This window comes from Setaria italica, chromosome I (genome assembly GCF_000263155.2).
Source record: "Setaria italica strain Yugu1 chromosome I, Setaria_italica_v2.0, whole genome shotgun sequence".
NCBI lineage: Eukaryota > Viridiplantae > Streptophyta > Magnoliopsida > Poales > Poaceae > Setaria > Setaria italica.
Genome location: NC_028450.1, coordinates 37,525,178 through 37,543,379, shown reverse-complemented (window position 1 = coordinate 37,543,379; position 18,202 = coordinate 37,525,178). Strand labels below are relative to the sequence as shown.

General features: G+C 41.8%; 2 protein-coding genes across 2 annotated transcripts; one reads left to right on the top strand and one right to left on the bottom strand.

The window, feature by feature from the left end:
• Positions 1 to 165: 165 nt before the first annotated feature.
• Positions 166 to 7,102, bottom strand: LOC101761943 (pyrophosphate--fructose 6-phosphate 1-phosphotransferase subunit beta). The gene is made up of 16 exons (XM_004955146.3): positions 6,918 to 7,102; positions 6,659 to 6,814; positions 6,185 to 6,306; positions 5,835 to 5,888; positions 3,811 to 3,917; positions 3,407 to 3,512; positions 3,176 to 3,239; positions 2,692 to 2,780; positions 2,152 to 2,283; positions 1,808 to 1,978; positions 1,589 to 1,704; positions 1,398 to 1,509; positions 1,030 to 1,114; positions 728 to 772; positions 570 to 638; positions 166 to 478 (listed from the first exon to the last, which is right to left on the bottom strand). Exons 1-16 carry the CDS (start codon positions 7,072 to 7,074, stop codon positions 402 to 404), a joined length of 1,662 nt encoding a protein of 553 aa, XP_004955203.1. The 5' UTR covers positions 7,075 to 7,102; the 3' UTR covers positions 166 to 401.
• A 299-nt stretch (positions 7,103 to 7,401) lies between these two features.
• LOC101765864 (dynamin-2A) lies at positions 7,402 to 17,592 on the top strand. Its single transcript, XM_004953851.4, has 22 exons — positions 7,402 to 7,711; positions 7,798 to 7,848; positions 7,941 to 8,061; positions 8,163 to 8,255; positions 8,745 to 8,806; positions 9,215 to 9,332; positions 9,423 to 9,768; positions 10,600 to 10,747; positions 10,846 to 10,947; positions 11,037 to 11,156; positions 11,301 to 11,384; positions 11,487 to 11,614; positions 11,935 to 12,022; positions 12,135 to 12,273; positions 12,616 to 12,692; positions 12,844 to 12,900; positions 13,306 to 13,444; positions 13,531 to 13,688; positions 14,184 to 14,297; positions 14,376 to 14,443; positions 15,515 to 15,681; positions 16,955 to 17,592. The coding sequence occupies exons 1-22, from the start codon at positions 7,553 to 7,555 to the stop codon at positions 17,173 to 17,175; spliced, it is 2,760 nt and encodes a 919-aa protein (XP_004953908.1). The 5' UTR covers positions 7,402 to 7,552; the 3' UTR covers positions 17,176 to 17,592.
• Positions 17,593 to 18,202: the final 610 nt, after the last annotated feature.

The following is an 18,202-nucleotide window of genomic DNA, read 5'->3' as shown; positions in this document are numbered from 1 at the left end:
TTTTGCGTACAAGTTAGAGCAAGCTTGCAAGACTTGCAGTATCAGCGGCCAGCAGACCCTCCAAACGAAGCCGGCAGAACCTTTGGCACATCAGCGCATGGCAGGCAAACAGCAAAGCATGGAGAGACATCAAATTCAAATAGAGAGCAGTAATCCAATATTCCAATCACTCTGCAACATAACATCCACTGTTCTGATCTTATGTCAGCCAAAACATTCTGGATACAAATTGGACTAACCAGAACTAAGCACGTTCAGAACCTCTTATTCACAGCTCAGCGATCTCCCATGACATGGAGACTGTAAACTAGCCCTGGAACAGGTCTTCTATACCAAAATTGCGAAAGAAAAACGAAACGGGGAGAGAACTAGATAGATCTCATAAGACATCATCGTATCTCTCAAGCATGAACGCCAAGTTCCAACAGCAGGGTGTGACTGACAGCGTCAGCTCCAGAGCCAATAAACTGGATGGGTCCTGTGTTAAGAGAAAGCTCATCGTATTAGGTTGTTAGCTCATTGATCTATGAATGCATTTGTCACTACTGGCAAACTTCGCCGCTACATACCAGGGCTGATGTAACGGTTCTTCACAGCCCATTCATCTCGCAGGGATGAAAATTTCTTATATGGAGCTCCTGAATTTCACGGTATAGTAATTTAGTAATTGATATGAGTTAACTCTGGGGGAATCGTTAACAATGAAATCTGAAGGTAAATTACTTACCGTCAAGTTCCACCATTGCTTTCTTGATCACTGGCTTGAATTTGCCTATTTAATTTTGGTAGAAACGTGAAGTCAGAGATAGAAGAACAAATGCTTCCAACAATGAAATAACGACATAATATATTGTAACCAAAGATACAAAGTAAATATGGTAAAGATAATAATATCAAATCATTGTAGTACCTAGCAATTCTTCAATTTCAAATAAATAATTAGAATTTTTTTGATTTTTCAAAGAAACTAGGAAGATAAACATAAAGAAAAATAAAGTAAAGAGAGCATAATGGGCTGTCGAAAATTACCGTGTCTCCTCTCAACATCCATTAGTGATGTCAATGCAGTCCCCCCAACAGTCCATTCAGTCACAGGCGCAGCAAGGTTACTAACCTGAGTTGACAAAACATAGAGACGTACCATTAAACTTTTTTAAAAAAAGCAGTGAAGCAGATAATCACCATCATATACTGCATATGACAGCTGTCAAATTATTATAGAAAATGAGATGGAGCCAAACATGTGTTCATAACATGTAATTTGAATAACATTGTGTATTCATGTAGGGTTTGAACCTTTCAATATGTATGACCACAGACACATATACAAAAAAGTTAGCGCAATAGAAGAATCAGAAATTAATCAAACAATATCTTATGAAGTTAGATTGACATACCGAAGATATCAGGCCTGTCTTCCCACACTGGAGAAGAGCCCCTGCACCATAACCTAAAGCATAGCAATAGCTGGCATCAAAATTAGTTGGAAAGCCACACCTTCCTTCGTACCTGAAAAATGACGTTGAGAAGATAATTAGATGATGTCTGACTTTATATCTCGTACATGAAGCCAGGAATGTAGGCTCACCCAAAGAAGTGGGATTGGCCTATGAAAGTTCCCTTGTACTTTCCTTCAGCTTTTCTTTTCTCTAATTCTGTTTCAACCATTGCAATAAGCATTTTTTCTGTTTCAATTTTGGCAACCTGAAAAGACAACATCATGGGATGTCAGGAACAGATTTCAAGATAAAAGAGCAGCGTCAGTTTGCGACAAGGTATCAGGTGATAAAATGAAAAACTGTCTTACTTGAACATTTCCATGTGGGTCTCTTTCCAGTAAAAGCTGCTCCTGGATGGATGGGGGTAAAAATTCAAACAGTTTCTTGGATTCTGGTTCAAGTTTGTTTTTCCATACACCTGCTTCATCAACGGTATCATGTGCCAAAATTTCATTTAACTCCGCGATAAGTTTCTGAACCTGGAAAAACGAAGGGAAAAAATACAATTAATAGGGTAAAGAATGAGGAATCGTGTGCAATGCGGAAAAGCAACTGCAGTGAAGTCTCGGGATCAAGGAGATATCTGTAGCATAACTGAACAAAGAACTGTCCTTTTGTAGAAAGATTTAGTGAATAGTGAGGGCTAGTTTACCTCTGGGATGAAATCAATCAGGCCCTCTGGTATAAGGATGACACCGTAATTGTAGCCAAGTTCAGCACGCTTACAGACAATGTCAGTAATGTAATCTGTAACATTTTTTAGGGTCTGCTTCTTTTCAGCAACCTGAATGAAGGTGAAAAGTGGTATTTTTGTGCATCAAACAGAAACATCATATCAAAAATAGAAAAACAGTCCATTGCAAGCATTTCTATAAAATAAATGAACCTGCTTATGTTATTTAGTCAGCTGTTTGAAATCACAGACAAATGTCTTTAGCATAGAAACATAAATACAGAAGTTTGGGCAGAAAAAAAATCTATGAAAGTAATGTACGAGGGCGAGTAATAAGTTTGGTTAGGAACCAAACAAATGCTAGTTGCTTGAATGGTACATGAATCAAACGTTAACTTAGGCACCATCCGGATAATTCACACTGTGCATTTAAATCATAGCTAAGATAGAAATAGGCACTGAATAAAGATCAGAGGAAACACACATCATAAAATAAATTTCCAAAAGAAGACTATTGACCTCTTCACCAATAAGAGCAATGTTTGGGTGTGTTTGTAAGGCACACTCCAGAGTAATGTGAGAAGCAGCACGTCCCATAAGTCTTACAACTGCAATAAGATATCAAGCAATTGTTAATATGGTTAACCATAACTGGTTAGAAGACAGACATTTAGCAATGCAGTTATGCAAGTTAATTATCCTTGGAAGAAAGACTGTTCTGATTTTGTTTCTGTTAGTACTCTATGAATAGAAAGTAATTCAACCAGTAAATGGCTCAAAATGCTTAGCGACACTTTAGAAGAAATATCCTTAGCTACATCCTAATAAACATTAAGCTTGTAAACCTAAAATCCATATGCCATGGATCTGTAACAGCTAATTAATGCGGTAGATAATACAAGCAAACCTTAATTTGTTTATTTTTATGCTAAGGCTCCTTTTGGGAAATAAAATCAGACCAATATATGCAAAATAACAAAACCATATAAGCGTAGAAGCTTACAGTGGTAGTATTTCCCTGATGATCGTGCATCAGTCATCACGTTTCCAATCATTTCAGAGTAAATCTGCAAAACATAATATCCATTCACATGACATGTTTGTTAGCAGTTTGTGTTTTATTTATGTCACACGAGAGGGTAGAAAGATGGCTGGAGGCATTCTGTAACTAACAATGTATTACAAAATCTGATGCCGACTAAAAAAACTTGTGTATACAAAAAACACATGGTACCTTGCAAGCAGTATCAAATCCAAAACTTGTTGGGACCTCCTTGCATTTTAGATCTCCATCAATAGTCTTGGGACACCCAATAACACGAGTCTTTAGGTTCTTTGACCTGCATAGGGATTCTTTTGTCTAAGCAAGGGTCTCATTTTTACTAAACGTACTTGCCACGAGCCCAGGAAGTAGAAAATCATCAATAGAACTAGTCATGATTGCATGCTAATAGTAGCATATGTAACTAACATAATTGTCATAAACAATAAGACCATCACATAATAATTCAAGGTGGCATGTATAAAAAAGGCCATAAAACATTTAAGTTTTGAAGCCTAAGTACAAAGCTTGTTTCATAGCAAACAAAGAGTTTTACACATGGAGCAGCAAAATGATTTGTATTCTTAGACACCAACCTGAAGTATTCCGCAATAAGGCACGCATTAGTATTTGAATCATCACCTCCAATAACAACAAGTCCATCCAACTCAAGTTTGTTGGCTGTATCTTCAGCTTGCTTAAACTAGACAATCCCAAGATGTTTCATGTAGCGACCAGCAGGGTGATATTTTGGCCACAGTTGAAAAGTACTTCAGTATTAAAAAGAAAAGACTTTTAACAATCACTAGCAAAATACCCGTGCATTGCTACGGTAAAAGATCAATTGTGTTTTTTAAACTTATGATATTTTTTATTTTCATCACTAAAATTTTATTGCACTCATTGGATGTCTGCACAAATAGAAAACCAAAAGAATTTTGAATTAAGTATTTCCTTCAACTCAAATACTCATTAAATTAAAACTTTTTTATTCAAGCAAGAGAGTTGCTATAGAAAAAATATGTAACCATGTTGTACCATACAAAGCGACCATATTTCACATATATTCTGGCTTAGCAAACACTGTTGTTGTTCGAATGTAGCGTATATGCGTTGGTAGATGCGGATCCATTTCTATGTGCAAGTAGCACAGCATAAACGCTGCTCAATATGCGATAATTTTTATCTTCATGTGTATTTTTTCTACTCTAGTACATATTGGACTCCTAATAAATGTCATGTTTTTTCAAGTGACAAACGGTTGCTAAAGTTTGGAAACTAAATAGATAGCTTGAAATATTTTTTAAAAAAATATTTACATATACGTTCCTTGCAAACTAAGAATATTTTTTTATCATGATACCAAAAGGGAAGTATGGCTACGATCATTACCACGTATGGCAGGGATGGTGGATGCTCTATGGAGTTTCATTATTTTTACTCGTATAATCCGAAAGGGTAGGAGTGCTTCTCGGAGAGGTCAAAGGATCATCAAATCCTTTCCATGCATTTTTTTTGAGTTTTTACTTGCCTATTTAATTTCTAGCAGAGGTTTTCCTCGTGGGCAGGGGCCGGTTTTCCCTAGTTCGCTCCCTCTCTCCTCCCTCTCCTTCTCCTCCGTCGGATCCGGCCGGCCCCCACTCCCTCTCCCCCAGCTCCTCCTCCCTCTCCCCCAGCCGAGGCGGGTGGCAGGCGCAGGCCGGGCGGCGCGACCGAGGTGGCTCGGGCGTGGCTAGGCGGGGCGGCCATGGCAGACGGGCGACCAGGGTCGAGCCGGACAAAAAAAAGAGGCAGAAGAATATTAGGTAGAGTTGGAGCCTCCGACGCCGGCGCCCAGACGCGCAAGGACCCCAGCCTCCTCCCCTTCGCATCCTTCTCACTCTCCCTCAACATCTGCGCGCCGACCCCCCCCCACACACACACACTTGCCTCCATCCCGTCCACCATCCACCTCCCCACCCAAATCTCCACGCTCGCCGTCTGCCTCCACCCCTTCGGGCGCAGTCCCCATCCCGCCACCCCACCCACCTCAACTTCGCCACCTCCTCCGTCATCTCGCCGCTGCCCGCCTCCACGCCGGGGCTCTCCCGCTCCTTCCCCTCCGGCGCGCCTGTCGCCGCGAGCCGCCGCCGCACGCTCGTTTGGTTCCAGACCGACCTCAGACTCCTCGACCACGAGCCGTTCCACGCCGCGGCAGGGGCGTCATCCTCCCTCCTCCCCGTCTTCATCTTCGACCCGCGGGACTTTGGCAAGTTGCCCTCGGCCTCTCCCCTACCTCCTCTCCTCTCTCTCTCTCTCCATCTCTCTCTCTCCTTCTCCTACGCCGGCTCGGCCCCTACCTCCTCTCCTCCCTCTCCTTCTCCTCTGCCGGATCTGGCCGGCTCCTCCTCCCTCTCCCCCAGCCGAGGCGGGCGGCGCGGCCGAGGCGGCTCGAGCAGGGCTGGGGCCAGGGCCGGGGCGGCGCGGGCGGCCGGGGCCGAGGTCGGGCCAGGGCGGCGCGGGAGCCCTCTGACAATTGGGACCCACTTGTTAGGACGGACGAAAATTTTTGGCAAAAGCGTTATTCGATTTAATATTAGGTAGAGATATGTACGATGAAACATGGACATAAGGGATGTACCTGCTCTGGTGTTTCAATCTTATCCCTCCCACTGCAGATCATATCAAATCCACCCTGTTGGAAATAGAAGAAAACAACTCTTTAGCCCTTTTTCAATTCCAATGCACTTAAACTGAGTTAGCGATCAAGAATGGTATGTCGCCTAACATCTTCAAGGCATTGCTTCGCATCAATGTAGCAAACTAAAGAGGCATGGTTGTACCAAATAGTGGAAGGCTGTTGACATTCTATATAACTGAACGTGACCTACATACTTTTCAATCTTAACACAATGACTTTACAAATCATAGTATTAGATCACAATTAAGCGTGTAACATTGAGCTGATATCATCAAGAAAGCGTGGATAACCTGGTTTCTGTAGGGGTAGACAAAATCGGTGTTGAGTTCAACATACTTGCAGTTCATCACCCCTGCCGGGCCTCCCTTGAATCCATACATTGTGCTGCCCTTTGCACGTTGCTGCAAGAAATCTGAACCGACATATGCATTAGCGAGAAGATATCATAATAACAGCACACTTGCTCTTAAGCTACTTCAGATAACTCGTCTATGCTGGAACTTATGAGTTAATATTAGTTTCAGAATCCAAATATCGTAACAAAAATCCCATCCATGGCACAGATGATCCCACGAGATACACTAATATATATTTGCAAGGAATAGGTGGAGATCTCTCTACAAATGTTGATTTACAAACAATTGTACAGTCCTACTCTCTAACCAGTTCAAAATTGGACGCCCCTAAATGGAGACTTCGTACTGCTATCACTCGCAGTTCTTAGAACGATTCATGGCCCTAAGAGCGGATCAAAGAGCCCTCACCGAAGATACCGCAGATCACATTGTGTCCACCGGGTGCCTGTCCGCCAGAGAGTACCACACCGACCTTCAACGGTTTCCCCTCCACAGCCTCCTTGGCCGGCACCAGCGCCGCCGACGGCTGCCCGAACAGGTTGGGGAACAGCTTCGCGATCTCATCTGCGGGGATCAGATCAAACCGAGCGTAAGGCAAGAACGAGCGCGATCGGAATATCGAGGACGAGGAGCGAGGCGAGATCAAGGGGGTGCATGTCGTCGTTACCCGGGTTTCCGGTAGCCGAGCTGGGCGGCCCGTCGACGAGGGTGAATTGGGAGCAGAGGACGGAGGGGAGCTGGAGCGCATGGTGGAGGCGGCTCGTCTGCACCTCGCTGTAAACGGATGCCAACCTCCCCGGTGATGGGCCGTTCGCCGCCGCCATTGCCTTCCTTCGCCTTGGATTGGAGAACACGATGATGCTTGGCGCGGGAGAATGAGAGGTGGGGCGTCCACGGGTTTATATTCGCGATCCGACGAGTCCGTTCTGCGGATCACCACTTCGCCAGCCGTTGTCCGCGCGTATCTCCAGCCTTTTTTCGCCCAACCCGCCTCTTGAGCGTTACAAACTCGTCGGCTGAGCGGCTCCCGAGCCGGCCAGATCTGAAACCACACCCGACGTGCGCGTGCCCGAACAAACGCACCGCACCGCACCGCGCCGGTGAGTCGCTGGTCCCGTCACTTGAAAAGCAGTCAGGCAACGACTACCCCTTGTGCCCGTCTCGGTTCTCAAAACACCCCCGGGCTCGCTTCGCGGATTCCACGAGTCCGCCTCCAATTTCTCCGCACCCGCACCGCACCTCCCCAATCCCCAAGCCCACCACCCCGAGATCTCCCCGACCGTCCTCGAGATCCCTGCGGCCATGTCGTCGGCGGCAGCCATGGAGGCCATCGACGAGCTCGTCCAGCTCTCCGAGTCCATGCGGCAGGCCGCTTCGCTCCTCGCCGACGATGACCCTTCCGACGAGACCGCCTCGCGCCGCCCCTCCACCTTCCTCAACGCCGTCGCGCTCGGCAACGTCGTAAGTGCCCGCCACGCGAGCTCGGAACCCCTGGCAGCCCCCGCTGCTCGATCTGACTCATTCCGATTTGCTCGGTTTCCGTGCAGGGTGCTGGCAAGTCGGCCGTGCTGAACAGCCTCATCGGCCACCCCGTACTGGTGAGTGCGTTACGCTTAGCTCGTTCTCTTCTGCTTTGAGCATGAGCATTCGCTTATATGATACTCCGGTGGTGGTTGCTGTGGTGTTGCAGCCCACAGGGGAGAACGGGGCGACGCGGGCGCCGATAGTGGTAGACCTGGCGAGGGATCCGGGGCTCAGCAGCAAGTCCATCGTCCTGCAGATCGACAGCAAGTCGCAGCAGGTGTCGGCAAGTGAGTGAGATCTCGCCTCGCGCAGCCAGATCTACCAATGGGCGCGGTTGGTCGTTTTGCTGAGTTTGGTGGCGGTTTTTGGTTTGTGATGTGGCCTGCAGGTGCACTCCGGCATTCGCTGCAGGATAGGCTTAGCAAAGGATCCGGGAGAGGCCGAACGGATGAAATTTACCTTAAGCTGCGGACAAGTACAGGTTGGTTGTTAGATTGCACCTTTCTCTAGTAGCTGGGCAATGTTGCTAACCCAGTAACAAGCTGAATAATTGGGCACGGGTTGGGGGCAATGTAGCTAAGTATTGAGAAGGTTTCCAAATTGTTCTTCTAGCTGTAGTTGTATGTTCCACATAATGCTGGAATGGTACAACCATCATATTTTAAAGGAGAGACACATCAGTGAGTGTAACTTCTAGCTCTAGAACATAGATGTGTTCTGCCTTGTATGTTCCATTTAATGCTGGAATGGTATTTCTAATCAGCGAGGCTTGATCAGTGAGGCTCTTCTAATCGGTTATTACTTATTGAAGGATAGTGCAATGGTCTACTTGATTAGAACCCTACACTGAATGAGCTCAATATCTGACAATTGTAATACATGGTGTGCATTAGATGCTTCTGTTTACTTTGTTCTGTTTTCTCTGGGCTCTTGTTTCACATTGCATTATCTCTTGTTTCTGTTTTTCCAGCTCCTCCGTTGAAATTGATTGATTTACCTGGCATAGACCAACGAGTTATGGATGATTCAACAGTGAGTACTTCTTGCAATGTTTTATGTTATTGCTCATCAACTAGTCATGAAGGTTTAGGCGATCGCTAGAATAATTGGTGGTCTAATTATTCAGTATTCACTAATGTGAATTGGAATACTATTGGATTTATGGATACTGGATACAGAGAATAATAACTGTGGGGATCAATCCGTCAAAAACTTAAAATTCTGCGACTGCTCAACTCAGGCTCAAGCTCTGCCACTGATTGAGTGCCCCCAAAAGATTGTAATTGACTAATTGTTTCCCCAATTAGGAGTCTTTTGTTGTTTGACCTTCACAGAAACACGTTTACGCGTGCACCACACAACAAGATTGTTAGTTTACTGGTTACATTTATTATGTTGTCTCAGTTATGTTTCATAATGGCGACTACTTTCTCATTTCAGATCAGTGAATATGCTGGACACAATGATGCGATATTGATTGTTGTGATACCGGCAATGCAAGCTGCTGATGTTGCATCTTCTAGAGCTCTTAGACTAGCGAAGGATATTGATCCAGATGGTCTGTCCTTCTAATTTGATCATTTCCTCCACAATATCATAGCCACTCTCTCAATATCAATTGATATTTTGTCTTGTTTAACTGCTGTAGGAACTAGAACAATTGGTGTATTAAGCAAAATCGATCAAGCAGCTGCGGATGCAAAAACTGTTTCTTGTGTTCAGGCCATTTTGTCTAACAAGGGTGCCCCACGAGCAGCAGCTGATATTGAGTGGGTTGCTCTGATAGGACAGTCTGTCGCAATTGCATCTGCTCAGTCAGGGTCAGTTGGGTCTGATAATTCACTGGAAACAGCTTGGCGAGCTGAGGCTGAAACCCTTAAATCCATTCTAACTGGTGCACCTCAGAGTAAGCTGGGGAGAATTGCTCTCGTGGACACCATTGCTAAGCAGATACGTAAACGGATGAAAGTTCGGCTACCTAACTTGTTGAGCGGGTATGCATCCTATGCTGATCATCCTGCATTTTACTTTTAAAATAACTTTGTGCCCTCCACCCAAGAATAACCAATAGGAAATAAAGAACAAAAGTTAATTGTTAGACATTCAAGTTTACTGACCATGCTTGTCAAACCATTGATATGATAGATGTGGCAAATGTGAAATTGAAGGCATATCCTCTCCTTTTGATGTCTAGAAATTCCCATGTTGGTCCTTGAAATAGAAAGAATTTCAGATACCTTTCTTTACTTTTTTTTTAAAGTGATACCATTTCTTTACTGATAGGAAAGGATATAGCACTTGTTTTATTGGCGTTGGATTATGCTAATGTAAAGGAATCATGTGTGTTTTATATTTGTGCAATGGCATCGGCGGTTAGCTTACATGGGCCTAGCTACCATTTAGCTTAGATTCTTCAGGCCTTTTCTTCGGTCAGTCAACAAAAAGCTTTTGAGGATCTAGGTATTTCACATCTGACAAATCATCCACGATTCTATGATTGCAAATGTTCTCTTATCTACTGACCTTCTGGTTAAATCCACATAATATGTACATGCGGCAACTAGGTGGTCCTGCAACAACTTCTGCATCTGTAGTTACAGGACCAACATTCGAATCTGCTAAGAGGAATGCCATGTGAAAAAGGAGATACATAGACAGCTTCCACTTGACTACTAGTTGATGATCACCTTGAAAGCACCTTTCGAATTCTGTTAGTCACTGAAATAATGACCTATGCAACCTGTATTAATCACCCATTCTATCTACCAATTGAGTTCATAATAGCTCATAATGATTGAATTACATACACCCTGCTCCAATTTCAGACTTCAGGGTAAATCCCAGATAGTGCAAGATGAACTTGCAAGGCTAGGGGAATCAATGGTACAAAGTGCTGAAGGAACCAGGGCAGTTGCTCTAGAGCTGTGTCGAGAATTTGAAGATAAATTTCTCGCTCATATTACTTCTGGTGAGGTTAGTGATGATCCCCATTAGTGATTTTCTGGTTATATATAAGCTTTCACCAAATGGAGTAACTGATCACAAGAGTGTTGTACTTTTTCTACTCAAAGGGGTCTGGTTGGAAAATTGTTGCAAGTTTTGAGGGCAAGTTTCCAGATAGGATCAAACAACTTCCGCTGGACAGGCATTTTGATTTGAACAATGTGAAGAGGGTAAATTCAAAAGCTAGCTACTCTATATTTAATTATAGATTTGGCAATTCTTTTGGCCTATGATGAATAAAATTCTCTTCCTATTATAGATTGTCTTGGAAGCGGATGGTTATCAACCTTATTTGATATCTCCAGAGAAAGGTTTAAAATCCTTAATAAAAGGAGTTCTGGAAATGGCGAAGGAGCCATCACGACTCTGTGTTGAAGAGGTCTGTATCTGATTTTCCTTTGTCTTTGGGTGAAGATAAATTTAAGACAGTTCTGTTATATTTTGCATCTTTAAACTACCGTACTTCCACATTGACTTTACCTTCTGATATGCTAACTAATTATTATGTCAATCAACACACTAGGTACACCGTGTTTTGTTAGACATAGTAAACGCTGCTGCAAATGCTACACCAGGACTAGGAAGATACCCTCCATTCAAGCGTGAGGTATCACTCGCTCTTTTGCTGTAACCAGCTTTACCCTTTTTCCTACTTGCGTTTATGATTCGTATTAAGGCTAATTTCTGAACACAACATTCCTTTGTCAAGGTCATTGCAATTGCATCTAATGCATTAGATGCTTTCAAAAGTGATGCAAAAAAGATGGTGGTTGCACTTGTTGATATGGAGCGAGCTTTTGTTCCTCCACAACACTTCATCCGATTAGTACAGAGAAGGTCAATCACTCTTCGAACAAATTAGCTTGCTTATTTTATTCATTCTATTTTAATGCAAGTCTTAAGCAAATAATCTGTTCTGCCTGATTTATGTCATTGCGTACTGTGTAAACTAATTAGAGAAATGAAATGCTGCACTAGTGATTTTTTTATACATCAAGTTCCATTTGTGTGTTTCTCATTAACTAATCTGTTCACTTAGTTGAAATGGATAGATGATTTTCTCAACTGGTGCCTTTACAGAATTTTATGATCATGTGAATGTGTCATGTGGTAAAATAGCATCTTTTCTCATCTTTATCTTTGCCTGATATTTGCAGAATGGAAAGACAGCGTCGTGAGGATGAGTTGAAAAATAGCAGATCGTCTAAGAAAGGACAAGATGCAGACCAATCCAAGATGAACAGGGTATGACTTCTCCCTCTTTTCTCAGGATGCACAAATATATGTACTTAAGAACTGCTAGACTCTTGGTATTAGTTTTGTCTTGCCTGTTGACATTCTTTCTCACATGTATTAGGCTTCAAGCCCCCAAACAGGATCGGATGAAGCTGGCGGTAGCCTAAAATCAATGAAGGATAAATTCAATCAGCAAGATAAGGAAACAAAAGAGGGACCAAATTTGCAGGTTGCTGGGCCTGGTGGCGAAATAACTGCAGGTATGACAATGTGCCATAGGGTGGAATAACGTCATGTTTTCTCATAGCAATTTGGCAGTGCATTTTTTCTTTGAGAACACTTCAGTTTTTTAAAATTCTGCCCCCTCATCAAATTTGGTTCATTAGAACGGAAGAACCATTTTGATAAGAGTTCAATCTGTTTGGTTTATTGTTAACTTGTTCAGAACTCTTAGTCTTATGTGACCTTTTGCTACTTGTATACAATGCATGCATTCAGATTTAAGTGTAATGGGTGTAACTTGCCAAAAATTTGATTTTTTATTTTCCAATTATATGGTGTCATACTTCTATTTGGTGACATGTTTCTTCTTTTATCACCAGGTTACCTTTTGAAGAAAAGTGCAAAAAATAATGAATGGAGCAAGAGGTGGTTTGTTCTAAATGAGAAGAGCGGGAAGGTTAATAAATCTCCTTTGTGATTCCCTCCAATGCTGAATATTCTGAATGCTATCTTTCAATAATTTTCTTAACATTCTTTGCTGATATTTGATATCTTCTCTAATTTGAGATGGCTTACATGATTCACTTTTGACCCTTTTCCCCGTCCAGCTTGGATACACTAAGAAGCAAGAGGAGAGACATTTTCGAGGTGTCATTGTCTTGGAGGTGTGCTTAGATGTCAATCCTACTTATACTCTGAATAGTACAATCACTGTTTGATAGATGCCACTCTAGACATTGAAATGTTCCCCAATTCGAACCTTTTACAGTCACTTTGTACCAAATATAGTTTCTGAAATAGTTCTATGACAAAAGGCACTGTAGTTTCTACAACCAGTCTTGATACTTTTTGTGTATATTAGCAGCAAAAGTTCATATGCTTATTGCACACATCTTAAAATTACATTTATTTTGAAAAGCAGTTAGTATACTTTCTCATCCACACTTTAAAAGTTTAATTTTTCTGTTATGGAAAGTTGGAATTCATATCTGAACTGAGAGGCAACATGTACACGGCTATGGGAAGTGTGGTACGATCTGTTTAACAAAATGATCTACTGTCTGATTTAGGAATGTAACTTGGAAGAGATAGAGGAGGAAGAAATTTCCAAGAGTTCTAAGGATTCGAAGAAGGCAAATGGGCAAGAAAAAGGACCAAGTCTTGTTTTTAAGATTACCAATAGGGTTGCCTACAAAACTGTCTTAAAAGGTCTGTACACGTATATGTTATAGCTTGTCTTAAAGGTTTATCTTTTTCAGTCCTTTTTGCTATAAATGTTTATTTCATGTTTGCAGCTCACAGTGCCGTTATATTGAAGGCTGAGAGTATGGCTGACAAGGTTGAATGGATTAAGAAGATAAAAGGTGTTATTCAAAGCAAAGGTGGCTCTGTTAAGGGTCCAAATGCTCCTGAGGATGGTTCTATGAGACACAGTCGTTCTGATGGATCCCTTGTAAGCTCTAGCAGATGCCTGACTTGGTACCTGTATTTTTTTTATGAAGCGAATCTTAGCATTCGACATTATATTATTAAAGACAAGACATGACCAACTGGAAAAAAATTACAATGGGCAAATGGCCAATGCAAATGTCATTGAAATTGTGCAACCACAATTGAACCAGCCAGCTTTTGGCTGAACCGACAGCAAACCTTTCAAGTTGAACTGACTAAACTTGGACGCTAAAAAAAAACTATCTTCACACTTGAGCACAAACGCAAGTTGTGGCCAAGGGATGTTGAGGCACTTCTGGACCATCCACCAACTGGATAATGCTCATTTCTTGTTATCTAAAGGAAGTCTATTGTTCTTTTTCACCATTGACTCAACTCTACCTAAAGCTATCACCTTATCATGTTTGTCATTTAAATTTATCCAAGACAAGATCACTTCATATTACTGCTTTGCTCTACAACCACTATGACACCTTCTCTCTTTTTTTTCTTTAAGGATACGATGGCCCGGAAGCCTGCCGATCCTGAAGAAGAACTTCGATGGATGTCTCAAGAAGTTCGTGGTTATGTTGAGGCTGTTTTGAACAGTTTGGCAGCAAATGTTCCAAAGGTTAATACTTGTAGTTTCAGTCGATTCTTTGAACCTTGTGATTTGTAGAGTAATGTTCATTGTCTTTTGCATGATCAGGCTGTTGTACTTTGCCAAGTGGAGAAATCAAAAGAAGATATGCTAAACCAGTTGTACAGCTCCATAAGGTTTGCTCTCCCTTTAATATACTATGTTCAAAATATAAGACATTGGATGAGCTCAAAGATTAAGGCCAAGAAACCAAAAGAAAGAGAAAAAATAATGGCCATGCTATCCCTATTTACCTTTTTTTGACGGTTCTATCCCTATTTACCTTACAAACATGAGAGAGAATAGTCAGCCTGCTAGTGGGATATTAATCAGGAATGCAGGTCAGGGAATATACAATGAACGAGGACAAAACCTGGAAAACATCAATAAATTAACATGAATGCCTTATACTTTCAAAAAAGTTTTAGAAAACTGTATTCCATATTAAAAAATTGAAGAGGTACTGTCTATATGGAACAACAAACTAAATATTCTTTATGGTTCCTGGCCATGTGAAGGTCTAGTTATTATTCTTTCAGTTGGTGCTTTGCATAAGATTCGAAGAAATGAGGAAAATGGTAGAAGTAGCGTCTTTATCTGTGCTTGAGTTCTGCAAACTGATGTGTACTATTGCTTCTCGCACTTGTGGCTTTGGTATCCTTGCACTTATAGCTAGTATGCACCACTCAGATGCAGGCATAGTATATTAATATTTCTCATCTTGCTTTATCATTTGTTTGCCACTCCTTGTCACTCATAATGTGCCATTGTTTGTTTAAGACTTGCTTGATTGTTTAAAACTGAAATTAACTGTGTATCTTGACCAATCTTGTCCCATGAACCCTTAGTCCCTCTGGACATGAGGTACTTGCAAACTTGTTATTGCAGAAGTTTGTTAACATTGCAATCAACTTTTACTTATTCTTTCATTCATTATGTTTCCTTTCCTGGAATATTGTTACTAGAAAAGTACTGTTGCTTTGTTGGTTTGGCCTTGACCATCACAGTGACCCCATAGTCACCCCTACCCATCCCCTAGTCGGTTCATGCACTTCTCATTTTTTTTTCCTTTGCACTTCACAGTTCACACTCCTGTGTGGTGACTGTTGAAGGTGTTACTAGTATTTCAAAGTACTTAGAAGAAAATGTTTGACATTGCAATTTTTTATAGTTTCTTGCTGATTCTGTTCCATTTTTCTCACTTGTAGTGCACAAAGCAATGCAAAGATCGAAGAACTACTCCAAGAGGACCACAATGCTAAACGTAGGCGTGAAAAGTACCAAAAACAGTCGTCCCTCTTGTCAAAGCTTACTCGCCAGCTCAGCATCCATGATAATAGAGCAGCTACGAATGCAAATGATAGTTCTGGAGCTGGTAAGCTAGCTATACTTCGAATTCTGCATTATGCTCACCAATGTGATACATATCTATTCGTGATTTTTCTTAATTTGACACGGAATATGGTTTTATATCTTCAAAGTTAAGTCTTCCCTTTTATTCAAAATTAAGTTAATAGGTCGCTCATTCTTGATTCTCAATACTACCAAGTCACAAATTAGAGCCCATTTGCACATCGGTTTTCCTGGTTAAGCATAACTGTGCACTGATTTTTAAACATTATGAAAATGTCTGAGGCAAATCTACTACACTATTTTGATTGGTGGCTGGAATGACTATTCTCGTATGTTCAGGGAACATGCTTATATTAGCAGCATAACTAAAGCTAATGGAGTGATGGCTATTGTTATCTAATATTTTTGTCGAAATCTTTCTGGCCACCCTTATTTGGAGCATCCCTATGGACAGGAATTATGAAAATGCCTAACCAAAATTCATTCTCCCAATTTTTTACTGGGTTGAGCAGGCACTCTCCAGGGCCATCCTTGTTAGCTGGTGGTTAGGATTAAATATTTCACCTTTTTGCCATCAATTATTGCCACAATATGTGCATGAATCTCCGCATTGTCTATGATCGTAATCATGATGGAAAACCATTGCTACTGTAAGTAGGTAATATATGATAAAGTACAGTGCATTAGCCAAACAAGTACCCTTGTCCTTTTTTTCCTGCACGCATGAGAGCTGCATATCATTTCATTAAGAAAGGAATAAGTACAAGGGATAGGGAGTTAACTCCCCGCCCTAACATACCTAACATACCCTCAGAACACACCCCAGCATATGCCTTGACAGAAATTAAAATGGCTTGCGAGTTGTGATACACAAAAATGTAGACGACCAGCATCCTAAATGCAGGGTTATGCATCCAGGCAAACCTCCTTATGAGCAACTCGTGGAGCTCTGCTGCTCTGGCCAAGCATCATAGAGCACACTCATTTGCCACTGCTTGCAGCACCACCATGACACATGGGTTTGCCACTGCTTGCAGTACCCTTTTTCTTTGGAATCCAGAATTGTATAGTATAATGACCTTGAAATAATTTAGTATTATACTTAGTTCACGAGTTCACATGTAAATTTCATTGACTTTGTCTAGAAGTCCTGCCAACTAGTTGGATACTCAGATCGACATTGCTTGGTGTAAATATGAGGACCATTTTGTTACAATTTCCATTCATTCTGCCTTTGCTTTTTGGTAGCAAAAATCAGGAACCTAACCTTTGAGCGGACATAAATTTACTTGCAGAGAGTAGCCCACGGTCGCCTGGCCAGTCTGGTGAGGACTGGAAGTCTGCCTTTGCTTCTGCAGCAAACGGCTCTGTTGACCGTTCCAGTTCACAGCATGAGACAAGGTCGAGAAGTGCTGACAGTCGTGGTCGGCGCCATGAAAATGGGGATGCCAACTCTGGCAGCAAACGCACACCTAACCGGTTGCCACCGGCACCACCGAGTGGGGGGAGATACTAAGTACGTTGATTGATCTATCTATGACCAATCAACATCATAAGTTCTTGCCAGGCTCTCATCCCCTTCAGATACTAGTGGAAGAACACGTCTGGGATCAAAGAATAGAGAGCTCGCCAGAGAAGATTTGGATGGACGGTGTGTATCAAGAGAACCTCAGTTGTTTATAGAAAATTAGAAATATATAGGTTACTGATGATTGTCATTTCCTGATCATTTTGGAGTATTGATCTGTTGGATGCTCTTATCCTCGTGGATTTTATTGCCACGGATCGGTTGATTTTGGTTTTGTATGATCCTGTTGTAAGTGAGCCCATCGAACTGGCAGTGTATCATTCCTTCCCATTCTTTTTAATTACCGCAAGTTCATTCGTTATTTGTGGTGCTAATATTGCTGTATGGTTATATACTTTACGATTCTTTGATTGATGAGCGGGAAAACACACATGCTTGTTGATACCGTCCTTGTGTTCCTGTGGGATTCGGTTGCGTTTTTTTTTTTTTTTTGAAAGCAGGCAAGAGGTTTGCCCTGAGAATTTATCAGAAGGAAGCAAAGTGATAAAACAAAAAACAAAACAAAAGGGTTCTGGTTGCGTAATGAAGCTGTTGAGCTGTGGCATGATTCGTTTCATGATTGGAGATATATTTCCTCTAGCATCTATTGCGAGCGATTGTTCGGCCGCAAGCGCAGGTGACCATGCTTCTCTGTTTCCTAGTTTATGACTAAACAAACCGTTTGATGAAAACAGTACTAAAAGGCGTGCGTAGATTTGTTGTTTTATGTTGCCGCTCTAAAAAATGGAGGTTCAGTTGCAATCATTTTTTTTAAACGTAAAACGGCAGGAGCACTGCCATATCATATAAGGAGAATATATGGAGAAGATAGAAGTTCAGGTTTACATAGTTGGGATTACATAATCTTGCTTTCGCTCTAGACTCAAGATACACATTTTAAACTATGTTAAGTCTAAAATCCCATAATCTTGCTTTCGCTCTAGACTCAAGATACACATTTTAAACTATGTTAAGT

What these genes read in the sequence shown, in the direction of transcription:
- LOC101761943 (XM_004955146.3), bottom strand. Translation starts at nt 7,074, where the DNA reads ATGGCGGCGGCGAACGGCCCATCACCGGGGAGGTTGGCATCCGTTTAC. An exon ending in AGATTGAAACACCAGAGCAG is followed by an intron (nt 3,918 to 5,834) that starts GTACATCCCTTA and finishes GGGATTGTCTAG; the next exon opens with TTTAAGCAAGCTGAAGATAC. An exon ending in AGCAATGGTGGAACTTGACG is followed by an intron (nt 639 to 727) that starts GTAAGTAATTTA and finishes CGTGAAATTCAG; the next exon opens with GAGCTCCATATAAGAAATTT.
- LOC101765864 (XM_004953851.4), top strand. Translation starts at nt 7,553, where the DNA reads ATGTCGTCGGCGGCAGCCATGGAGGCCATCGACGAGCTCGTCCAGCTC. An exon ending in CTACCTAACTTGTTGAGCGG is followed by an intron (nt 9,769 to 10,599) that starts GTATGCATCCTA and finishes CTCCAATTTCAG; the next exon opens with ACTTCAGGGTAAATCCCAGA. An exon ending in TAAATGAGAAGAGCGGGAAG is followed by an intron (nt 12,693 to 12,843) that starts GTTAATAAATCT and finishes TTCCCCGTCCAG; the next exon opens with CTTGGATACACTAAGAAGCA.